General features: G+C 40.4%; 1 protein-coding gene across 2 annotated transcripts; it reads left to right on the plus strand.

Moving 5' to 3' along the window:
• Window positions 1-1,048: 1,048 nt before the first annotated feature.
• Window positions 1,049-12,532, plus strand: SUMO2 (small ubiquitin like modifier 2). 2 transcript variants are annotated; one of them, XM_023652045.2, is made up of 4 exons: window positions 1,049-1,402; window positions 3,002-3,133; window positions 8,883-8,954; window positions 11,869-12,532. In XM_023652045.2, exons 1-4 carry the CDS (start codon window positions 1,382-1,384, stop codon window positions 11,929-11,931), a joined length of 288 nt encoding a protein of 95 aa, XP_023507813.1. In that variant the 5' UTR covers window positions 1,049-1,381; the 3' UTR covers window positions 11,932-12,532. The 2 variants fall into 2 exon arrangements, with proteins under 2 accessions (XP_023507813.1, XP_023507812.1); XM_023652044.2 differs by lacking the exon at window positions 8,883-8,954 and having other exon boundaries at window positions 1,214-1,402.
• Window positions 12,533-18,813: the final 6,281 nt, after the last annotated feature.

Below are 18,813 nucleotides of genomic sequence, written 5' to 3' on the forward strand. Positions count from 1 at the left end.
AGATGATCATGGAAGTGGGTGAAATTATCCCAGGAGAGGGAATAGAATAAGAGAAAAAGGTCTTAGAACAAAACCCAAGGAACCTTTAAGGGAAGGGCTGAGGAAGAAACAAATTGCAAAGGGATTAAGGACAGGCCAGAGTCACAACCCAAAGTCACAGGGAGGGAGTTCAAGAAGAGTGATGAATTGAGAGGCATCCTGGATTCAGCAAATAAGTCTGTGGTGACCTTGTAGAGAGCAGTTTAGTGGAGCTACAGGGACAGCACCAGATTGCAGAGGATTAAGGAGTGAGTGGGAGGTGAGGGAGTGGAGACAGCTGGCATGGACATTTTTTCAAGATGTTTGGCCAAGAATGGAGAAAGATATGGTGATAACTTAAGAAGGAAATAGAATTGAAAGAGAGTCTTGAGAAAGAGTCTATTTCTGTGCAACAGAGGAGTGGAAGAAAATACAGGGACAAAGGAAATGATCAATAACACCTCCCGAGAGGAGCGGTTGGAATCCACTGCACAGATTGTTCTTAAGACAGGAGGGACCTACTTCTGTTTTTTAATTGGATGGAAAGAGGAAATGATTGATTGGTTTGGAAGCCCGATATTGGGTAGTTCTGATGGATTCTCTTTTCTCTCGGAGGTTGGGAGCCAAGCCATGAGTAAGGATGAACATTTTTCCTCAGCTAGTCAAAGTACAGGGTTACCAGCAGGACTGAAGTAGTCACTGCACTGAGGCAACAGCCTGGTGGGAAGCAGGTTGAAGTTGAAGCTATAAAATCCAAAAGATGAGAGGCTGACTGAGAGGAAGTGTGATGTTCCTCTAACCTTGGGGAAAACTGCATTTGGGCCACCGAACAAGAGGGTTTTCTCCAAAACCTTACGCTGGGGCTTTGATTTAGGCTCCCTGTTCCTCGTCTAGTCAGTCTGCCTTCCCTCGCCTGTGTCTCACGTCTAGGCCTCAAGTCTCCTCTTCCCCACCGAGGACCAGCTGGAAGCCATTTTGATTAAGCTCCACCACAGAAGGAGGACAATACAGCCCCGCCCAGAGCCAGGCGCGCCCCCGCGCGGGCCGGGTGCGCGTGTCCGCGGCTCTTCCCGCCGGCCTGGCGGGCGCCGGGCCCAGGCCAAGGCGGCACGGGGCGGGGGCTGGGGGTGGTTATGTAAGCGTTGCGCGCTCCCGCGAGGCGGCAGCCAATGAGGAGCCCCGGAGGCTCGTGCTCGCGCACGCAGGGTGGGGGGAGGGAGCGCACGACGTGCGCGCGCCCTCTCCCTCCTCCACCGCTGCCGCCTCCTTCTTCTGCCGCTCCTGGTGCTGCTTGTGTGCTCGTTCGGTGCGGACCTGGTACCTCTTTTGTGAAGCGGCAGCTGAGGAGACTCCGGCGTTCGCCATGGCCGACGAAAAGCCCAAGGTGAGCTCGGCGCCGGCCTCCTCGCCTCGCCGCGCGGCCGGGGTCACGGCGCGGGCTGGGGTCCGGCCCGAGCCCGCCGCGGGCTCCCCGCGCCTTCCCGGGCCCCCCGCGGGGCCGGCCGCGGCTCAGGCCCGGCGCTCCGCGCCATTTTCCTCCCTCCCCTCTTCCTCCCTCCCGCGCCGGAGGAGGCCCCGCCGCCCTCCCCCGCCCCCGGCCGCCTCAGAGTGCGCGCCGGGCGCGAGTTGGGCGGGCGGATCGCGGACGCCCGCGGGCCCACCGGCCGCGAGCGGGACTCCTCGGGCCTGGCCGGCCGGGCGCGCGTGAGGAGGGGCGTTAGGGCGCGCGGTGTCCCCACCCTCCGCGGACCCCACGGTGGGTGTTGCCGCCTCCGCGGCAGCGGGGAGTTCCTCCGCGCGGGGCTTCCCCCTCGGGGGTGGGGGTCTCGGGCGTCTGGGGACCCCTGTCCCGGCCGCCCTGGCCTGCTGAGGGCTCGGGCGAATCAATGGGCTGCGGATGGGCTGGAAACCGGATGCCTGACGGGCCGTCTTGAGGCCGGGGTCTGGGGGGTTCCCGGGGAGTACTCCCCATTTTGGTGGCCTCAGGGTCCCCAGGGGGCAGGGGCAGGGGCTTCTCCCTGGGTGCCAAGGAACCTCCAAGCTGCGGGGACCATGCGGTTTCGAGAAGTTGGAGGCATGTGTACGAGCAGAGACTTTGTGGGGCTTAACTTTTCAAGGCGGGTTTGGAGGCACCGGGAGGCTGTTCCCGGGAGGACGAGGGCACACACTTCTTCCTGGCACGCGGGACTTTCTTTACGTTTGTTTTGTGACACCCCCTCCCTTCTCTTCGGAAGTGATTTAGGGGCTGCAGAATTCCTTGCACGCTTGATTCTGGCGAACTTCAGATTGGGTCGAAATCTACAAGGAAGATTTGGAATAAAACTGCATTTGACCCATGACAACAAAGGGGAGGGGAGAATAGGAGTTCTTAACTAAAAATAAACAAAAATGAAGCTGCTCGTGGTAGAGGCGAACGTTAATAGTGGTTTCAGTTATTACCGCTGCTTCAGAGAGAATCAAAGGATATTCCTCGATTAGATTTTTTTAATGTAGTTAGGGATTTAAGTTATTAAACTGAGTTTGGTAACTTTTTAAGAGAATTGTAATGAGTATTGAATTGCAAGCTCTAGGTTTTTTTCCTTGCAGTCTGTACTTAGAGCACTTTGAAAGGGAAAAGACACTTATTTTTAATCTTTTTAGAGGAAAGATATATTTTGAGAGTGATATAAAATATGCCAGTTGAGAAAATTCAGAGTCAAGAGAGCATTGCAGTGAATTAAGTGGGACTCTTCTTTAAAAATCAATTGTTGCCACGGATAGTATTGCATGTGAGCTGCTTTTCTGTTTTTGTGACAGTTATTTAGTATTGTTGCTCCAGGAATTCTCTTTCAGATTGATTTCAGCGCCTGAAAACAGCTGTATGCTCATTTATCATACAGAATGAGAAACCTGTTGATTTCTGAAGCGACTTAGGCTGCTACTGCTTTAAAAGGAGTTTGGTTTTCACGTTTTTCAAATTATACTTTTATTTTTCTTTCAACAGGAAGGAGTCAAGACTGAGAACAACGATCATATTAATTTGAAGGTGGCGGGGCAGGATGGTTCTGTGGTGCAGTTTAAGATTAAGAGGCATACACCACTTAGTAAACTAATGAAAGCCTATTGTGAACGACAGGTGAGGAACTGACATGTGCACTTCCACTGAATAAAACTTATTTAAGGGGCTGGCCCCGTGGCTGAATGGTTAAGTTCGGGTGCTCCGCTTCACTGGCCTGGGGTTCTGATCCTGGGCAGACCCAGCACTGCTCATCAAGCCATGCTGAGGCGGCATCCCACATAGTAGAACTAGAAGGACCTACAACTAGAATATACCACTATGTCCTGGGGGGCTTCGGGGACAAGAAGAAAAGGAAAAAAAGCTTATTTTAAAAAAGCAAACTTTATTTTCTTGGGAATAGAAACTAGACTAGCATGATATTACAATAGACTATCTGGTAGAACGAATATGCATTTATATACTTGTCAGTTTTATTATACACTTGGTATGTTGATTCTTCATGAAAATCCTTAGGATGATTTGATTAATACATATGATTCTAGTCCAGCGCCAGAAATGCATCAGTTATTTTCAGAGCATGTGGTTTGTTCCCTAGGGGATATAATTTTATTTTTATAAGAAAATAGGAATGAACCTGGTAAAATTTCTTGTCAGGCTCTTTTTTTAATCCATTTAAAATTTGTCTTGTGTCGAAACAATTTATTTTGAGTATTTTAAACAGTTTGCAAATAAAATGAGTTTAAGGACACTGCAGTTTTCTTGAAGCATGTAAAATTTTAGTATTTTCTTCTTACACTATTAGTAGAGATAAGAAATTTAACCTCCTGCCCAAGCATAAACATTCCTATATTGTGGGGACATTTGCATTTTACTCAGAAAATAGTAAATGGACATCAAGAAGAGGAAGTAGAAGTGAACAGATGCTGGGAGGTAAATGCAAGCTTTAAAACAAAGAAGCTTTCTGTGATATTGAGTCTGTAACAATACAAAGGCAACTTTAAAGATGACTTTTGCAAGTATAACAAAAAGGCTGGGCCCTAGATGGGTTAATCCAATAATAACCTTGCGGAGTATTTTTCTTGTTCAGCTCTGAATATATAATATATAAAAGTTGGGAAAATCATTCTTTTAGACCAAAACAATTCTCTACATTTCATACTGTCCTAAAAATAGGCTCAAAATAGCGTAAGGATTAACCCTGTAGAAGTTAGGAAATTGAGTTTGAGTTGATACCTGGGCTTCCTCAGTGAGACCTAAGGGCATTTGAAAGAAACTGAAGATAGAAACTTCTTTTTGAGTTTGAAGCTTTATTTTATTCCCAATTTATTTATAACGTAATAAGAGAACACTTGTAATTCTTTATCTTCATTCATAAACTTTCTTATACTTCCTTAGAAAGATGAGATTTTCAGTATACTCCTTGAAGAATTTTGGTGAGATCCTCTTAACAGTTAGTAAGTTTGTACTCATTGTGCCAAAGAATTTTTGCACTGGCACCTTCCGTATTTGAACACTAGTGCCCCTTCAGGTTACAGGGGCATTTTAAAGGGTAATCATTTTGTAGCAGTTTTATGTAGCAAAACCTTATACAAAGTAGAAATTCATGCTTACACTTGATGGTTTTCAACAAAATTCTCTGCATATCTTGCTTAACCTTTCTCTAATTACTACTAAATGTTAGCTTTAAATGATCGTATTTTTCAACACTTATGAAAACTTTGCAAATGTAGAGCAGAGTTGAAAGAACTTTACACTGAATGTGGCCATCAGCTAGATTTAACCGTTAACATTTGCTATACATATTTATTGATACTCTCTATCCAACCTAAAATGGTCATATTTGAGACTTCCCATATTTCTTGTAGGTGCCCCAAAGAAGTTTTTTGACTTTTCCTGCTGTTAAAATAAATTTAATGTATTACCCAGTGTAAAGAAAATTTTCCTTGAATTTTTTTCAATTATTAGGCTTAAGATTGCGATTATATTTGACTAAGCTTGTTGGGGCCGCTCTTAATTTACACTAGAAGGAAAAGAAGCATTGGAAATCCATAAAAAATATAAATCTGCATATCTGTTGGAAGGCAGATATGATTTGAAGATAGGATCCAGGAAGAATTTGGAAAGAGATTTATCCCTATTTTCCTCTTAAATTGGGAGTAACATCAGAATTTGAGTGTAAAAGATTCCTGTTTACTTTTCAAATGGTTTCTTTCATTCTAAGGAAGAGGGAGTTGAGGTATCACCTAATTGGGCTGATTCCCTGCTTTTAAAGCATAGGTACGGGCTATCAAAAGACTAGAGTATTTATCCAATTAGTTTGCATAGCTATTTTTTTTTTTGGCATTTGACAATTCTTAACGAAGGATTTCCTATCAAGATTAACTGCCCATAGTTAACTTTCTAGTCAACTCACTTGGCATCCTATCTCTGGAGGAGTTTGAAGTGGATGTCTAATAGACATCTCAAACTGAACATGCAAAAGAGAGTTGTTGATTGTACTAGTTACCTTTTTCTCTGGTGTTCCCACTCGGTAAACCACCATCCTACATCTAGTGAGGTCATAACCTTGGGGTCATCCTTGATGGTGCTTCATAACATATAAAATCCATCAGCAAATTGTGTTTTCTCCCTAAACCTGTGCGGTCCAAAACAGTAACCGTAAGCCACGTGTGACTGTTTACCACTTGAAATGTGGATAGTCCAAATTATGATGTGCTGTAAAGTGTAAAATATATGCCAGGTTTTGAAAACTATGAAAAATAAAATATCTCATGTTGAATGTTGATTACATGTTGAAATGATAGGGGTGTTTTTTGGTTTTTTTTTGCTTGAGGAAGATTAGCCCTGACCTAGTATCTGTGCCAGTCTTCCTCTACTTTCTCTGTGGGTCACTGCCACAGCAAGGCTGATGAGTGGTATAGGTCTATGCTGGGGATCCAAACCCCTGAACCTGGCTGCTGAAGCAGAATGCACTGAACTTAAGCACTATGCCATGGGGCCAGCCCCAAAATGATAGTATTTTTAATGTGTTAAAACATCTTAATAAAATTTTACCTATTTTTTTTTTAAAGATTTTATTTTTCCTTTTTCTCCCCAAAGCCCCCCGGTACATAGTTGTGCATTTTTAGTCGTGGGTCCTTCTGGTTGTGGCATGTGGGACGCCGCCTCAGCATGGCCTGATGAGTGGTGCCATGTCTGCGCCCAGGATTTGAACTGGTGAAACCCTGGGCCGCCGAAGCGGAGTGCGCGAACTTAACCACTTGGCCACAGGGCCGGCCCCAAATTTTACCTATTTTTAACTTTTTAATGTGGCAACTAGAAAATTCAGAATTATGTATGTGGCTCACATGTTTCTCTTGGATAGTGCTGAGCCCTCAACCATTTTATTCCACTCTTCTCAGTTACTACCTCAGAGACTTCTTTGAATAACTCAAAGTGCCCCTGTTCCCATCACTGAATCCCTTCACTTTTGTCTGTTTTTTGCATTGATCGCTGGCTGTATTTATCCACTGCAATGTGAATTCCATGAGCATAGGGCATTTTGGTTCAGTTTCTCTAGAGCCTGGACCAGTACCTGGCATATAGAACATGCTCAATAAATGCTTGTAAAATGATAGAGGACATTCATACTAATAACTCCAGAGGTTGGTTTGTAAATAAGTTTTTCATTCATGTGTAGAATTTGAGTGTGCCCACTTTATATCAGCCACGTAGCTTTCAGCTAACTGAGAACATATCCGTTCTAATGTGGATGTACCCTAACAGATTATTTCATGGAGTATCAGGCGGTTTCAGAGAGCACAGATTCATAGGTTTAGTCCAATTCATTTTTGTGAAATGAAACGGGGACCTAAAGAAGTAACCTCATATAACTCTTCCAAGGTACAACTCTAAAGCTCAGCGATGAGATTTATACAGAAGACGAGCCCAAATGCTCATTTAATGTAAATTCATTGAATTTACATAGTTTGTGGAATCTTAAAAACAAGTTTCCTGAATTTTGGACTTTTGATGCTCTATAAATAAAAGAGCTTTCTTTTATTTATAAAATCATAAAAACAGGTGGCAATGAAGGAATACAATTCGCTTGTGTTGTCATGGCTCTGCCTCCCTGCTCCCACCTCCCCTTGTTTTGAATGGCCACACCGTAGACCATACGACCATATCAGTGGATGTAGTAAAGGAGGAACCCTGCACATAGAAGGTGCTTAGTATTTTGTTGAAGCGAGGAGTCTTCCATGGAATGTTTGCAAATATAGTAATTAATGGCTTGGCATTGTGTTCTTGGTTGCTTTGTGTAATTGCAAATTAAATTTGAACGTCATGAGGAATGAATTAAGGTCATCAATGTCACCTGCCTGGTGGGAGAGTGCTTGTATTCCTCAAGACGAGCTAGTCTGAAAGTGGCATGTGTCAAAGACTAGAGTTTAACAGGAAAGCAACATCTTCATCTTAACAGTAGTTTTAAAGACAGATTGAGTGAATCCTTGTTAAATAAGGGAATAAAGGTGTTAGACAAGTGTTCATTGAGCACTTTGTTTCAATATTTTTACTCCTAGGAATTCAGTTTAATTTTTTCTTTTATCAGTTGAAGCAAGGAATTTATGTAACAGTAATTATAGTTTGTGATTTGAGCGTGACACAGGAGTGGGTTTTGTAAGATGCTTCCTAGAACGCTATTTTTCAAGTTAACATATTCACAACATACCAAAGATACTTTACTTTCCTGTCCTGTCTTCATTTGGCTGCAGTTACCAACAGCTTTGCTGCTTTCCCCTTCTCCCCACCCCTGTGTCAGCTAGGTAATACTTGATAAGTAAAACATGAGAATCCAGTTTGGAGAAAGGGCATGTTTACGCTCATTTATCTCCTTAAATGCATATAAAAATTTCTTGAAACTAAACTCTAGTAATATAATTTTAAAGTTCCCTTTTTGTAATAAAGCTTCTCCCCAACTTAGTAGCTTTAGGTTTATTTTTAAATAAAGAAAATGAAACATGGTTAGGTAGATACTGCTTTTTGTCTATTTTGTTTCATCAGTACTTAGTACATACTATGTGGAAGGGGTGCAGTGTAACCACGACAGTCTAGGTTCCTGTCCCTCCTAGAGTTTACTTTCTGGTGAGAGGTTGACAGATAATAAATAATTGCAGGTTTGGGTAAGTACTAAGAAGGAAATTTAAAAGCAGGTGTTTCTTTTGGGCTGTTCCAGGAAGTTCTGGGGTGTGGACTATGGTCTTATGGATGGTTTTAGGACAGTCATTGCCTTGTGTTCTGGTGGAAATGCCCTGGCTGCTCAAGGATAAGAACTTGTCGAATGCCTTTGGTGTGCCTAGCATTGTGCTGGGTTGGGGCATAGGTTACTCTTCCAATGTGGTAGGAACTATTTGGATAGAGCTGAAGGTAAGGTAGCTTTTAGGCAAGGTTTTATTTTAATCATTACCCCTTTTTAGGTGACTTCCAGTTTTCATTATTATTAAGGGTGATTTATTTTTTTCCTTTGGGGAGCTCTATAACATGCATTGAAGAATGTTGCTTGTGCATCTGTTACTTTAAATCCTCTTTTAGTATGTTTCTAACTCATTTAAATGTTCTGTTTAACTCAAGGTATGATCTATTCAAGCTTAGAGTAACTGGTCTCAAACGCAATATACTGTTTTAAAAAAGACCTTTCTTTTTCCAAAGAAAATCCATAATAGTTTAAGAAAGTGAAAATCACCCCAAATCTTTTTACCCACATAGAAATATTAACATTGATGATCATTTATTTAGGTCTCTCTTAATATATTCATGGCTAAATATGCATATGGTTTTAGTTCTTACTTGTTTCTTTGCATACTTAGTGCCTATGAACTTTCTTGTCCAGGGTTTGTCAATGAGGCAGATCAGATTCCGATTTGACGGGCAGCCAATCAATGAAACAGACACACCTGCACAGGTAAAAAATCTCTTGCTAACTAGAAAAATGAATGTTTTTTGTAATATTCTCAACAGCTTTGTTTATTCATTTGTGAACTTTGACATTGGGATATAGTTCTTTACAAGAGTTCAAAGCTATGTAATATATGACCAAAGGAGAAGAGAAAGAAAAAAATAGGAGTAGATTCAGGAAATGCCAGTGGTTTTTAAATAGCTGGTTATCACTTAGTACACTAATAGGTCATTTAGTTACTTTAATCCATTTTTTTCCTATTACCAGCATTATTTGGAGAAAATAATTAAAACTCCTGTTTCTTCAGAATGTTGTTTTCCTTTTGTTTTTGTTGCTGCGGTTCTTGATCATACTTGGGGTTCCCCACAGGTGATTGGTTGGCTGTTGATCCTAACCATTTTAGGTTCTCGTGCAGAAGTCCCTTTTACCTATCCTTGTTAACTAAAGGGAACTAATGGCTCTAACGGCAGGTCTCTTGATAGCTTAGTTTGATGGGGAGGGCTCTTGATAACAGGTGGCTTTCTAAACCCTTTCTGCAAGAGATGTCACTGTCTGATCCCTTATCTCTTTACATATCATTTCAGTTCTGTCACCTCTTTTTTTGGAGAAAGATTAGCCCTGAGCTAATATCTGCTACCAGTCCTTTTTGCTGAGGAAGATTGGCCTTGATCTAACATCCATGCCCATCTTCCCCTATTTTATATGTGGGATTCCTGCCACAGCATGGCTTGATAATCAGTACGTAGGTCCGCACCCGGGATCCGAACTGGTGAACCCTGGGCCGCTGAAGTGGGCCACCAGCCTGGCCCTGTTCTGTCACTTTTTAAGGAATCAGCTAGGCTGTATTCTATGACAGAAACTCTTTGTCTTTGTTTCTTTTACCCTCTCAAATTCTATTAAGACTCCCAGTTTTGGGAAAAAATATTTTGATAACAAATTTAAATTGGAGCCATTGTATTTTGAATTTGTTTTATCACTCCATAAAAACTAGGAAGTGATAAGTATGATATGAGTGAAGCAGCATAACCAGATTGTGGTTTTGTTGATAATCTTCAAAAATTTGAAATGTATGTGACCTGTACTTGAGGGAAGAATATTTTGAAGAAATTTCCATTGGGGAGTCTCTAAGAAGCAATTACACCATATAGCCACAAGGAGGAGCTGAATTCTCTTGATGAATGAGAGAAAAAGCTCTTTTACCCTTTGAAGGCGCCTAAAGTTTTCACTATAAAATTTAACGTTCCAGGGGCCAGCTCCGTGGCTGAGTGGTTAAGTTCGCGCCTCCGCTGCGGCGGCCCAGGGTTCGGATCCTGGGCGTGGACATGGCACCGCTCATCAGGCCACGTTGAGGCGGCGTTCCACATCCCACAACTAGAAGGACCGGCAACTAAGATATACAACTGTTTACGGGGCGGGCAGCGGGGGGTGGGAGATAAAGCAGGGGAAAAAAAAAAAAAGATTGGCAACAGTTGTTAGCTCAGGTGCCAATCCTTAAAAAAAAAAAAATTTAACGTTCCAGTAAATAGGTTGAAGACATGTTTTGATGGTTTTTAAAGACTAAAAAGAACCCATTATGCTGAACTCTGATGACTAGAATGTGTGTTCTGTCTTTTGAAGCCCTCACCTACCACCAAAAAAAGTTCTGGGGTTTGTCTACTGTGCAAGCTGCAAATATTAAACTGTAAGGAGGATTTGTGCAGAACTGCATTATAAAATCTTCAAGTTGAATTTGGAATTGAACTCATTGTATTATTTGGAATTGAATTTATTTTAGAAAGAAATTGACTCATTTTAGAGTTTTTCTCTCAATATTAAATAGCAGAATTGTGATAAATTAGAACTTCTTAGCAGCTAATTTTAATAGCAGTGTTATTATGTGCCCATCATTCTGTTAAGTAGTTTCTTGTATTCATTTAATTCACATAACTGAATGCTATTCCATTTTACAAAGAGGGAATTGAGACTTGGTCATTAATATTTCATGCCTTAGCCCTTCTTTTGTATATTTAAACATTAGAACCAGTTCCCTTTCTTGTCTTTAGGTGCCCAGGGTTACTGTTTTATCTTCAAAATTATCAAGTTTTTAGAAAGAATTTTTAAGGGTAATGATCAGCATAATAAACTGTAAAGCTTGTTTACGTTACAATGTTGCCATATGTACCAAGACAAGACCTTCCTACAATCACCATAGTTGTTTTATGTATATGTGTGCGTAGTGAACCTTGCAAACTTAATGTGTGAGTGGCGTTTTAAAATTTAAAGTAGTTTTTTTAACAAGTCTCTTCTGCGCATATCCCTTTCCTTACTGCATAGAAGTGACCTTGTTTTGTGCATGGGCAAGGATATATTCATGTTATTTACACACACACACACACAAACTTTTAAAAATACAAATGTAATCATACTATGAGCCGTTTTGATACCTAGTTAGGAAAAATTTTTTTTTAGCCAAATACTGTATCTTAGGGATATTTCTGTTTCTGTACATGTAAATCTACTTATTCTTTAATAACAGCTACGTGATATTTCATGTACCAGTGTACCATATTTCTTTGGGTTTCTATTGATTGATATTTAGGTTATTTCCAGTCTTCCTCATCTAAATAACATTGCAGTGAGATCCTTTACACACATCACTCTTATTTTCAATAATTAAAGGTGAGGTAATTTAACTCCTGAACATATTCAGCTTTTTAACTTAAAAAGCTGTTTTCTATAATCTTCATAAAAAAAGAGGACCAAGTCAAAAATTATTTAAACCAATGTCTAATGATATGTTAAGCTATGGGACATTTAAATAATGAACACTGGAACTGGGTGGAACTTGTGCAGTTTTTCGGGATATTTAAAATTCTGATGAGTTATAAATTTTAAGAGCTGAATAATCAGTAGCCTTCAATGTTTTTTCCTCTTATGCCAGTTGGAAATGGAGGATGAAGATACAATTGATGTGTTCCAGCAGCAGACAGGAGGTGTCTATTAAAAAGGGAACCTGCTACTTTACTCCAGAACTCTCTTCCTCCAGACCAAGAAGACATTCTCAATTAGAAAACCGCAATTTGGTTCCACCGCGTCCTGACTACTACAGTATAGTTTTCTCTATTCTTTCATTTTCCCCTTCCCCATTCCTTTATTGTACATAAAGTAACTGGTGTATGTGCACAAGCATATTGCATTTTTTTTTTTAAACTAAATGGCCAATGGTATGTTTTAATTGACATCAAATGGAGATGGGATAGGGAAAAATACTGGTTCTGTGAAAATACCCCCTTTCTCCATTAGTGGCATGCTCATTCAGCTCTTATCTTTATATTCCAGTAAGTTATTTTGCTCTCACTGTTTAACAAAAAAAAAAGAACAGCATAAAAATCCTTGCATACCTTGTTCGATTGGAGAATTTTAATGTTTTTCATTTATCATTGTAAAACCAAGGACAATTTTATAACTTTTTTGTACGTAGCTGTTACATGTAGGGCAATCTGTCTTTAAGTAGGGATAAATTACTCTAAAAGAAATGAATCCTAGATAGTTTTCCCTTCAAGTCAAGCGTCTTGTTGTTTAAATAAACTTCTTGTTTAAAATGAGCTGTTTTCTTTATTTTGAGGAATATTAAATAGAAAGTTGAAGCTTAGGGGAAAAAATATGACATGAATAGGCCCGCTAGAAATAACATTTCAAGAAAGAAATAAAGCTACTTTGCACTTCTGACAGACTGATTAAAAAACAGGATAGCAAAGTTATATAAATGACTAGCAATGGATGTTTCAGCTTCTTTGTTCAAAAAGCTTAGGCAGTTCTAAATATGCAATTTTACTAGCAAAAAAATTGGGTCACAATGTTGTGGATTTACTCCTAACATTGTGGTTCTGTAACCACTACCTGAGGCAGAGTGAGTTAGTACATGCAGCTCGGAAGAAGTTCTGATTTTGCTGACTCTGCTGGTCAACTATAACCATTTTAGCCTTCCCTTTGTCTGATGAGTAAAAACTCCCTAACCTAAAATAGAGTATTTTGTTCCTTATTTGAAGATGTTGAGGGACAGAAAATGTTTATCAGCATAGTAGCCATTCATACAGCCTTAAATATGCAAGCACTACAGTTTTTAAATTCAAGCGTGTAGGGGAAGATAACCAATAGAACAGACAGAATATTAGCCCTGGAAAGGTACGCAAAGATTACCTAATTCTAACTCCTATTTTAGAAATGAGGAAGCTGATGTCCAGAGGGTTGTTATTTGTCACATAGCTAGGTGGTTATAAAACTGGGACTAGAGGTTAGGTTTACCTGATGCCACTTCACTGAGTTCTCCAGTATTGGGTCTCAAGAAACTGAATCCCCACCCCTACTGCCTACCAGTGCAGCCTTTTTGGATTAAGTCTCCATGTACTATCAAGCCTTGTGACTCACTTAATTCACTCCACATCTAGCAATATGGTCTTTTCTACATTTCCCATTTCTATAGTGAATGAGCTGCTTGAGACAGCAGGAATTTCATACATTTTTGGCTCTGTATGTATGTGAGTTAATCTTGAATCATCTGGAACTTATTTTCCTATATGCATAGTGCTACCAACCTCTTTTTACACTTGATATTGGGAAACACTGGGAGGCCTGCCCCCAAGAATTCTTAGATCAGGTAAGTACATTTTCCTTGACTTGCTCTAGGTACTATTAAATCATGAAATTTCATGGTGTCCTAAAAATTAAAGTTAGGATTAAAATTCAAACCAGAGAACTTCATTGTAGAAGGAGTCTTGAATTGGATTCTTATTTAATCAGAGGAATTTACTAACTAATGTCATGTCTGAGCTTTCGCCATGTTGGGAGAAGAGAAACTTTAAATTCTTTCACAGTAGAAAAACTTCAGTAGAATTTAAAAAGCCAGAGGGAAATGTGTGTAAAGGGTAGCTTATTAATGCTGGGTCATCGTATTAACTACTTAAGATTCACCTTATTTCTGTTCTTAAATGAACTTTCCTTGATTGTTGCTCTCAGCCTATTTCACAAAAGTTGCTACCAAGAAGACAAATATTCTATGGAAAAATTTATGGAGCACTTTTTAAAAAACACTTTGAAAATAATTGAATTGTTGAAAATACTGAAAGTGATTTTTGCATTTTAACCTTTTTGGCTTGAGAGAGGAGATTCAAATGGTGGGAGTTATACTGCCATTTTGGTTAACTTTTCCGACAATTTAGTTAAACTCTTTCTGTCTGCCCTCACATTAATACCCCACGTTTATATCCTAAAAGTAGCAAGTAGTATCTAAGTGAATACAGTTCTGTATAGGATATGAGAGAATTTTTATTCTTAAGCACCCATCATATTCATACAAGCTACTTGAGGCCAAAACTAGAGGTATTAGCAACTTTTCAGAAATACGAGTGTCAAGTTACTGGTTCATTGTTTTTCATGTTTTCATGAGAATTACTTTAATCTGATATCGTTCTACCTAAAGGAGATGATATTGAATGGAAGATGGGAAGGAGTAAACATAGTTTGAGGAGAAATGGGAGGCTTGGGTCCAAGTATGTAGTTATATGGGGAGAGTGTGACCCTAGGAGGGCAGCAGACAGTGGAATCCCAGGATTTGAGGGAGGCCTATGGGAAAGTTTTTCCAAGGTCTTTGTGGGGGCTAGGGTGGAAGGGAGAGGGCCAGCTGTGCTGCTGAGGGTTATTTTTGAGTTAGGATGATCCTGCTTTCAAATGTGACTAATAGTGGTTCTGGAGTGTGGTTTTGCATTAGAATACCCTGGTGAGCTTCTAAAAAATACCAATGCCTGGGCCCTACCCTCAGAAGTGTATTTTCAAAGCAATATGGAATTGAGAAGCAATTTTGGGAGGCATCCTCACAACTCTTAATTAAGAGTTAAGCACCTTATGGTGAAGACTGAATGAGGTAATAATGTTTTAGCTGCCTAGCACAATGCCTCTCACAAACTGAACTCTTTAAATAAAAGTCATTTCCAGTGTGAAATAAGGGCTCCGCCGTAGGATGCTGAGGCTTCAACTGAATACTGTAATCTCTACCGATTGGCTTGCACTTAATGTAAATGAGAAACTGGAGGCCAGGCCAAGAACTTTCTATTCATTTAAAAAACTAATACAATCTTTGTCTCATTAGGTTTTTTAATAAATGCTTAATACTAAATTGTGCCCTAATGAGTCTTTAAGAAAAAACAATCCTCAGGATTTTAATGATTCCCCAGTACTTTAAGAACCAAAGGACCCATCTAGAAGATGCTTCAGCATTCTCATTATCTGGTGGTGATTTGAGGGTTAGCCCTGGATGTAGTAAGAAATATATGTGTTTTGTATAATGAAACTTTGGTCTGGATAGTGGTTAGCTAATGAAAAGAGTTCCTCACAGTGGAACATGAATAGAGTATGTACACAGGTTAGGAATTTATAATCTATTTGGAATGTGGAGTGTTAGTTCCCTGTAAGCAGTGACATGTGACTATGTATGAGATCATTTTGGGATTTCCTACATCCTTGTGGCCTTTGTGACACAGTTTAAAGTCTAAAAGTTGTCATGTAATATTTGTTTTCTTTGCAATTCGTACTTTTAGGGTGTATTATGTAGCTAACTTTGCCACAACTTATAGAGTTGGGAATATTAAGGGAGGAATTTTCTCACACGGTTTTCTGGGAATATCCTTTTAAATTTTTTGATGTTATTTCATCAGTTTTTGCAAAAGAGGCTAAATTCATTTCTAGGAGAGCAGGACAGATGAGTTAGGGGAGTTTTTTGCTTGTTTATTAAATAGAGAAATAGCAGTGTGGAGTTGAGGAAAGTGGACAAACTTCAACCACATAATCTTATTCAGCTCTTAGTCTGAGAGGAGGAGGAAATAATGGGGAGATATGAATCACACTGTCCCTTTCTACAATTCAGAGTGATTAAAAAGGACTTGAGAGGGGCATGTCAGACCTTAGAGTGTATGTACCATTTTGTTTACCTTAAAGATCACACAAGAACTTGACAAAGCCATTTTCCATATTTGAGACCCTCGGTTGGTTCGTTTGTTTAATGACAAATGAGTTTTAAGAGAAAATAAACTCCTTTGGCTGTCTCTCAGTGGCATTTCTCTGCCCTTTTTTTTTTTTTTTTTTTTTTTTTTTGGTAAGGATACAGCTAAGAAAAGAATGGACAGATGCGTACTAAATTTGGCTTTAGGAGTGATGGATGCAGAGTGTATGTGTAAATATGTATGGTTAAGTCACACATAAGTGATATACTTAGGGGCACCCTGTGATATTGGGGTTGAAAAGTAATGCTTATTAGAAATACTTGTTGGGGCAGGTCCTGGGGCCAAGTGGTTAAGTTTGCATGCTCTGCTTCGGCGGCTCAGCGTTTCACTGGTTTGGATCCTGGGCACAGACATGGCACCGCTCATCAGGCCATGCTGAGGTGGCGTCCCACATAGCACAACTAGAAGGACCTACAACTAGAATATGCAACTATGTACTAGGAGGCTTTGGGGAGAAGAAGGAGAAGAAAAAAGATTGGCAATAGATGTTAGCTCAGGTGCCAATCTTCAAAAAAAAAAGAAATACTTGTCAGTGAGCCATTCATTAATCAGTGTCTTAACCAAGTTCAAAAGCATATGACCAGCATTTTCTTTTAGTAATGAAATGGAAGGAATAGAAAATATTAAGAGTATCTATTAAACTATGGTTGAACATAAGCAATTCCTATTCTTGTAGGTCAAAAATAGCTATCTGCCGTTTCATATGGTTCAACCTCGTGTGTCTTGGATTACAGTGAAAGACACTGATACAAGAGACTGATTCCAACTTGATTGCAGAATCTCGGTAAACTCCAATAATGAGGCCATGCAGATTGCTCATTTTCCTCTCGTATTCTGGAATAAATTGGGGCAGGTTGAAATTATGGGGGATTCAGAACACTTTGCCTGGTAATGGGAAAGCTGGTAACATTCAAGGCAAAAACAGATGCTTGAGGGCTGAGAGATGCTATGTTAGTGTATATTTTTGTATTTGGTTAAAATTTCGTTGCAGTAGTCCCCCCCTTATTCGAGGTTTTGCTTTCTATGGTTTCAGTTACCTGCAGTAAACCACAATCCAAAAATATTAAATGAAAAATTCCAGAAATAAACAATTCATACGTTTTAAAAAGGAGCACCATTCTGAGTAGCATGAGGAAATCTTACTCCAGCCAGCCCAGGACTTGAATCATCCCTTTGTTGGAACCCCAGCCATCTCCATCTTCTGCTTCTAACATCTAACCATTGGCATCATCATGGCTTAATGATCTTCCTTCTAACATATCATCAGAAGGTCAATAGTAGTCTAACGCTATGTCACAATGCCTCCATCGTTCACCTCACTTCATCTCATCACATAGGCATTCTGTCTAACATCATCATGAAAAGAAGGGTGAGTCCAGTACAATAAGATATTTTGAGAGACAGACTACATTCGTGTAACTTTTTTTTTTTTTTTTGAGGAAGATTGGCCCTGAGCTAACATCCATGCCCATCCTCGTCTTCTTTATATGTGGGATGCCTGCCACAGCATGGCTTCTTAAGCATTGCATAGGTCTGCACCCAGGATCTGAACTGGCGAACCCTGGGCTGCTAAAGCGTGAACTTAACTGCTCTGCCACCAGGCCGGCCCCTCACACAACTTTTACTCCAGTATATTACTATTCTCTTTTATTATTAGTTCTTGTTGTTAATCTCTTACTGTGCCTAATTTATTAATTAAACTTCATCATAGGTATGTATGTATAGGAAAAAACGTAGTATATATAGGGTTCAGTACTATCCATGGTTTCAGGCATCCACTGGGGGTCTTGAAATGTATTTCCCAAGGAGTAGGGCAGACTATTGTATTACCTTAGTATAGTAGGCACAAGTGGTGAAGAACTTTCAGAAGATTATTTAGAGTAAGTTGTACATTGTGGGGTTTTTTGGGTTTTTTTGGTGAGGAAGATTCGCTCTGAGCTAACATCTGTTGCCAATCTTTCTCTTTTTTTTGCTTGAGGAAGATTAGCCCTGAGCTAATATCTGTCCCCGTCTTCCTCCGTTTGTATGTGGGTTGCCACCACAACGTGGCTTGACAAGTGGTGTAGGTCCGAACCTGGGATCCAAACCCAGGCTGCCGAAGCAGAGGGTGCCGGACTTAACCACTACACCATGGGGCCAGCCTACATTGCATTCTTGAATAAAACTCTCCATACACTCAGCAACAAATTTAAAAACCAACAGGATTCCTGTCCATGTTAAAGGAAAACTACTACAGCTTTAAACATTTTCTGACATCTTTTAAATAGTAAAGATTTCTTGGTACCTGCTTCAGAATAATAGATTGTGTTCTGAGGCAATTCCGGGAATGTTGGGTTTACAAAAACCTGTTGGGAAAGCCGATTACTAGGCTCTCTGAATTGAATTTTCAATGCAAGGCCAGTACTTTGAATATAGTAGGGAAGCGGCAGGATGGGACTAAGGGAAATTGAAGACCACTTAATGCGTAAAGACGTGAAAAGTCACAGAATGTGGGGGACTGCTCATTCTCCTCCCCTGAACTATAGTTAGAAAGCAGGTGAGGGGCTGGTCGGGTGGTGTAGTGGTTAAGTGTGTGTGTTCCGCTTCTTGGCGGTCCCGGGTTCGCCGGTTCGGATCCCGGCTGCGGACATGGCACCGCTTGGCAAAAGCCATGCTGTGGAAGGCGTCCCACATATAAAGTAGAGAAAGATGGGCATGGATGTTAGCTCAGGCCTAGTCTTCCTCAGCAAAAAGAGGAGGATTTGCAGCAGTTAGCTCAGGGCTAATCTTCCTCAAAAAGAAAACAAAACAAAAAGCAGGTGAAAACAGACATGAATATAGGGTAGTGGTTT

Source organism: Equus caballus, chromosome 11 (genome assembly GCF_041296265.1).
Source record: "Equus caballus isolate H_3958 breed thoroughbred chromosome 11, TB-T2T, whole genome shotgun sequence".
Classification (NCBI taxonomy): Eukaryota; Metazoa; Chordata; class Mammalia; order Perissodactyla; family Equidae; genus Equus; species Equus caballus.

Coding starts and splice junctions, on each gene's coding strand:
- SUMO2 (XM_023652045.2), top strand. CDS start 1,382: ATGGCCGACGAAAAGCCCAAG. Junction 1,403..3,001: donor TGGCCGACGAAAAGCCCAAG/GTGAGCTCGGCG, acceptor TTCTTTCAACAG/GAAGGAGTCAAGACTGAGAA. Junction 3,134..8,882: donor AAGCCTATTGTGAACGACAG/GTGAGGAACTGA, acceptor TTTCTTGTCCAG/GGTTTGTCAATGAGGCAGAT.